The sequence below is a fragment of the Penaeus vannamei genome, chromosome 22, assembly GCF_042767895.1.
Source record: "Penaeus vannamei isolate JL-2024 chromosome 22, ASM4276789v1, whole genome shotgun sequence".
Taxonomy (NCBI): domain Eukaryota; kingdom Metazoa; phylum Arthropoda; class Malacostraca; order Decapoda; family Penaeidae; genus Penaeus; species Penaeus vannamei.
Window position 1 is genome coordinate 40,043,140 of NC_091570.1, and position 5,000 is coordinate 40,048,139.

Here is a 5,000-nt window from a genome sequence, read left to right on the forward strand (position 1 = left end):
ACGAGCACACTTGGAATGCTGGGTCGTCGAGCTGAGACGACTTCATGTACGAAGCCAGGTCAGGGGGCACGCCGCTCATGCCTGACAAGACGCTGTCGCTGCTGCTCGCGCTCGTCGCCTTCTGCTGCGGGGAGGGGGGGGGGAGGGGGTGAGGCTGGGGCATGGTGGATAGATAGATAGACAAAGCAAACGGAGAGAGAGAGAGATAAATAGAGAGAGAGAGAAAGAGAGAGAGAGAGAGAGAGAGAGAGAGAGAGAGAGAGAGAGAGAAATAGAGAGAGAGAGAGAGAGAGAGAGATAAATAGAGAGAGAGAGAGAGAGAGAAAGAGAGAGACGGAGGGATAGACAGGGGAAAGATACATATCTCGATAGCCGGATAAATATTTGAAGAGTGAAAAGATGTATAATAGATTGATAAATTGATTGATTGATAAAGAGATAAAGAAACAGATAAAAAGATAAATAGATAAAACGATAGACATAGAATAGATATAGATGTATAGCCAGTCAAGCATATAACATGTCTAGGTTAACCTGAGACACTTTACTTGTATCACTAAAAATAAATAATATCTAGGCTGGAAAGACAGGGGTGAGAACTGATAATTCCACAATTCAAAATATATGATTAACATTTCGATAAACGACCTTCATCGAGATTCTGATGAAGAAACTCGAACGTCAAACGAGAAAATGACACTGACTTTGGAATTACTCATTCTCATTCCTTATTTCTTCAGCGCTTATTACAACGAATTCTGAGGCAAATATTGGAGTCAATCTTACCTGCTTTTTGAGTGATGCGAGACAGAATGTGCACACGGGTCTCCTCTCGCCGGTTCCCGTGTAGTTGTACTGGGTGTGTCTTAGGCAAGGCTGCTCCACGGGGCCTGAGGGCGACCGGAGGGACAGGGTGAGGAACCAGATTCGACTGTTGTCTTAATCGCCTTGATATTATGACAGTGAGATTTTTTAAAAATAAATGTCAAAGTTCTCGAGAAATGCTTTATCTCATGTTTTGCACAAAGAAAAGATCTAGGAAAAATCATCTAAATACATTCATAGATTCGGAAGAAACCCCAAAAAAGGAATCGATTTAGCAAAAAAAATATATATATAATAATAAAAAAAAACTCTTTTATTATATAAAAAGTAGTAAAACCAAATATATTGTAGAAAAAAGTATAGTAATTCATTTATAAATTTTGTCATCACGAATGTAGCTGTCATAGAACCATTGATGTATGTCTGAAGAGAAAAACAAATCCTTGATTTCCAATAGGTAAACAAAGAAATCTGTGAGTTTTGAGTTGCGAGACTATTAGCGAATAATAAACACCGTTTGATAGTTGAATTGCATGTGGAAAATAAACGCCATATCATAGATAGTTTTCTTCAAAAGCATTAAAATGAAGATTATCTAACTGTGAATGATCTTTAGAAATAACATTGTTGCAGAAGAAATACCTTGGACTTCCAATTGTTAATTTCATATCTGTTAAGACATCAGAATCAAATACTTGTAAAAAAAAAATCATGATTCTCAGGTAGAAATGACATGACCTCTAGAAATGACAGCTGTTAAAGGCCCGTCTGAGCCTATTTTTTCGACCTCCCGGACGCGCCGCTTGACACTATTCGCCGAGGAGGTCCCGGCTTTAAATTCTTTCGCTAAATTCTTTCTGTTATCTTATCCCGTTCAAATAAACACGCACATACACTCACATAATACATACATGCACACGCGTACACTCAGAGTCACACACCTCCGCGTGCTTACATCTAAGCCTATCGATCTCTTCATATATACATGTATTAAGCACACGTATGTTAATTATAGACAACACACAAATACATATCAATCTACGTAAACATGAACTCAAACACACAGGCTTATTCTCCCCTCTTCCCCCACTCCTCCCTCCCTTCCCTCCCCATCCTTTCGTCCCACATACCTCCTTCCACAATCCTCTCCCCTTCTCTCCTATCTCCCCCCCCACCTAATTCTTCTCCCCCCCCCATGAGCCCCTCCCATCATTCCATCCTCCTCTCTCTTCCTCCCCCTTTTCCTTCCCTCCTCCTCTCTCTTCCTCCCCCTTTTCCTTCCCTCCTCCTCTCTCTTCCTCCCCCTCTCCCTTCCCTCCCCATCCTTCCTTCCTCTCCCTTTCCCATCTCCCACCATTCTTCCCTTCCCTATCTCTCCTTCCCCATCCTTCCTTCCTCCCCCTTCCCCTCCTCCCACCATCCTTCCCTTCCCTATCTCTCCCTCCCCATCCTTCCTTCCTCCCCCTTCCCCTCCTCCCACCATTCTTCCCTTCCCTATCTCTCCCTCCCCATCCTTCCTTCCTCCCCCTTTCCCTCCTCCCACCATTCTTCCCTTCCCTATCTCTCCCTCCCCATCCTTCCTCCCCCTTTCCCTTCCCTCCCCATCCTTCCTTCCTCCCCCTTCCCCTCCTCCCACCATCCTTCCCTTCCCTATCCCCCCCCCCATGAGCCCCTCCCATCCTTCCCTCCTCCTCTCTCTTCCTCCCGCTTTCCCTTCCCTCCCCATCCTTCCTCCCCCTTTCCCTTCCCTCCCCATCCTTCCTCCCACCATTCTTCCCTTCCCTATCTCTCCCCCCCTTCACCCCCCCCACTGCCTCACACCCCCCACTACCTCACCCCCCCCCCCCCTACACACACCCACTGCCTCACCTGCCAGGAGCTGCGTGCCGAGGTGGCTGATGTAGGAGGACGCGAGGCGGAGCGTCTCGATCTTGGAGAGCTTGCGGTCGGCGGGTTCCGTCGGGATGAGGGTGCGCAGGGTGGTGAAGGCGCTGTTCACGCTGAATGGGGACGACGCTAATTTCAGTTTTGGGCTTCTGATTAGGGGCGAGAAAGCAGTAGCAGCAGTTCGGGGGGGAAAGCACGCTACTCATGGGGGGGGGGGCAGGGAGGGGTAGGGGGAGGGGAGGGGGGAGGGAGGGAAGGGTGGAAGGGGCAGGGAGGAGCAGGGAGGGAGGGGGAGAGGGAGGGTGGGAGGGAAGGGAAGGAGGGTAAGGGGAGGGAGGGAGGGTGGGAAGGGGTAGGGGGAGGGGGGAGGGTGGGTGGGAAGGGTGGGAGGGGAAGGGAGGGAAGGGAGGGAGGGAGGAGGGAGGTTAGGTGAGGGTGAGGGTGGGGGAGCGGTTGGGGAAGTGGGTTGACGTGGGGAGAACAGGAATGGGGTGGGGGATAAAAGATGGTGGATGTGGGGAATGGGGAGTGGTGGTGAGGGTAAAATTTTGAGAACTGAATCTAGATTGAGAAAGAGTGGGGAGGTTGTAGGGTGGAAAGAGAAGCAGAGGAGAAGCGAATGGAAAAAAGAAAATGAAGGGAAAGGAGAGAGAGATGGTGGGGCAAGGAAATAGACAAGGGGAGGGGTAAGAGATGGGGGGGGGGTGCAGTCAACACTTCCTTGAACTACAATTAATGTATCAGGGAGGGCCAGGGGGGGAGGGGAGAGGAGAGGAGAGGAGAGAGGAAGGGAGAAGAGATGAGGCAGGAGAGAGAGGGGAGGGGAAAGAATGTTGAAAGGGAAAAGGGAGTGGGAGAAAGAGTGGGATAAGAGAGGAGAGAGAAAAGGGGAGGATGGAGAGAGTAGAGGGAAGAGAAAAAGAAGGAACATAGGAGGGACGGGAGAAAAGCGAGAGGAGAGGAGAGAAAGAAATGAAGATAAGAGAGGAAATAACAAAAGAGAGATGAGAGAAGAGAAAGAGAGGAGAATAAAGAGGACAGGGGATGATAAGAAGGGAGAAAAGAGGAAAAAGGGAGAGGGGAGAAAGGAGAGGGGGGTTAGGGAGGGGGGGGGAAGGTCACGTTTCTCCCCGGTTTCTTGGAATTGGGGACAAAGGGATCATAATACTTAAATTTAGGGACATCAAAATATACACAACAATAGATTAATATTAGGCATTTCCCTGTTGCACTGTTGCTCTTATGCTCTCGTTCTTGATGCTAAATTCAATCAAGATATAAAAGACAACAACAACAACAGCTGCAACAACGATAGTCATGGTAAAAGAATAACAATAATGATAAGGATAATGGTGATAATGATGATGATATAAATAAAAATAACACCAACGACATTGATGAAGATGGTCATATTAATAATGATCATGGCAATAATGATGATAATGATGATCACAATAACAACAACAATCATAGTAATAATAATGATAATAAAAATATTAACCAATAATGATAAAAAGAAATAATAACATAATAATGATAAAAAGAAATGTTAACATAATAATGATAAAAAGAAATGATAACATAATAATGATAATAATAATGATAATGATGACAATAATGATGATGATGATAACAATAATAATAATAATAGTAGTAATAATAATAATGATAATAATAACAACAATTATAGTAATGATAATGATAATTATGATAATAATAATAATAATGATAGTAATGATAATCATAATAATAATAATAACAGTAATAATGATAATCATAATAATAAAAAATAACAGTAATAATAATAACACACACACACACACACACGCACACGCTCACAGGCACGAAACAGCAGACAGGAAGATCGTGACAAGCCAGACAGCGACGAAACCGACAACTTCTGGAAGGACATTTAGGGACACGCAACTGAACGCGATAGAAGCGACCTTTGGGTCGACAGAGTGGACCAGAGACTGCGATCAAGTGATATCAACAGAGAATAAAGACCGAGCGAATGAGGGGAGGGACGCTATCTTAACTCATGCCGGAGACAGCACACACTCCAGACACACACACACACACACACAAGACAAAAGGACCCAGCAAAGGGAACAGCAACAGGAAATTTTAGGGCCTGTCTACGTGTCATATGCAAAAAACTGATGTCCATGAAGTCTAAGGAAATATGCGGACACTAAGAAGCAATGGACAAGAAAGAAACAAGATAGAGAAAGAAAGAACTGTAATACCCTTAATCAACCGACAAGCATGGTACAAAGAACTAGAAG

The 5,000-nt window shown here is 45.1% G+C and overlaps 1 protein-coding gene across 5 annotated transcripts in view; it reads right to left on the bottom strand.

The window, feature by feature from the left end:
- The window catches only part of LOC113820880 (uncharacterized), a 23,817-nt gene that overhangs the window by 1,170 nt on the left and 17,647 nt on the right, over positions 1 to 5,000 (bottom strand). For 3 of the 5 annotated variants that reach the window (XM_070136986.1, XM_070136985.1, XM_070136987.1), the window contains exons 3-5: positions 2,695 to 2,861; positions 787 to 890; positions 1 to 124 (exon numbers count right to left, since the gene is read on the bottom strand). The exon at positions 1 to 124 is cut by the window's left edge. In XM_070136986.1, coding sequence (XP_069993087.1) covers positions 1 to 124; positions 787 to 890; positions 2,695 to 2,861 — 395 coding nt within the window. The remainder of the gene's footprint in view (positions 125 to 786; positions 891 to 2,694; positions 2,862 to 5,000) is intronic. The other 2 variants (XM_070136989.1, XM_070136988.1) reach the window with 2 other exon arrangements.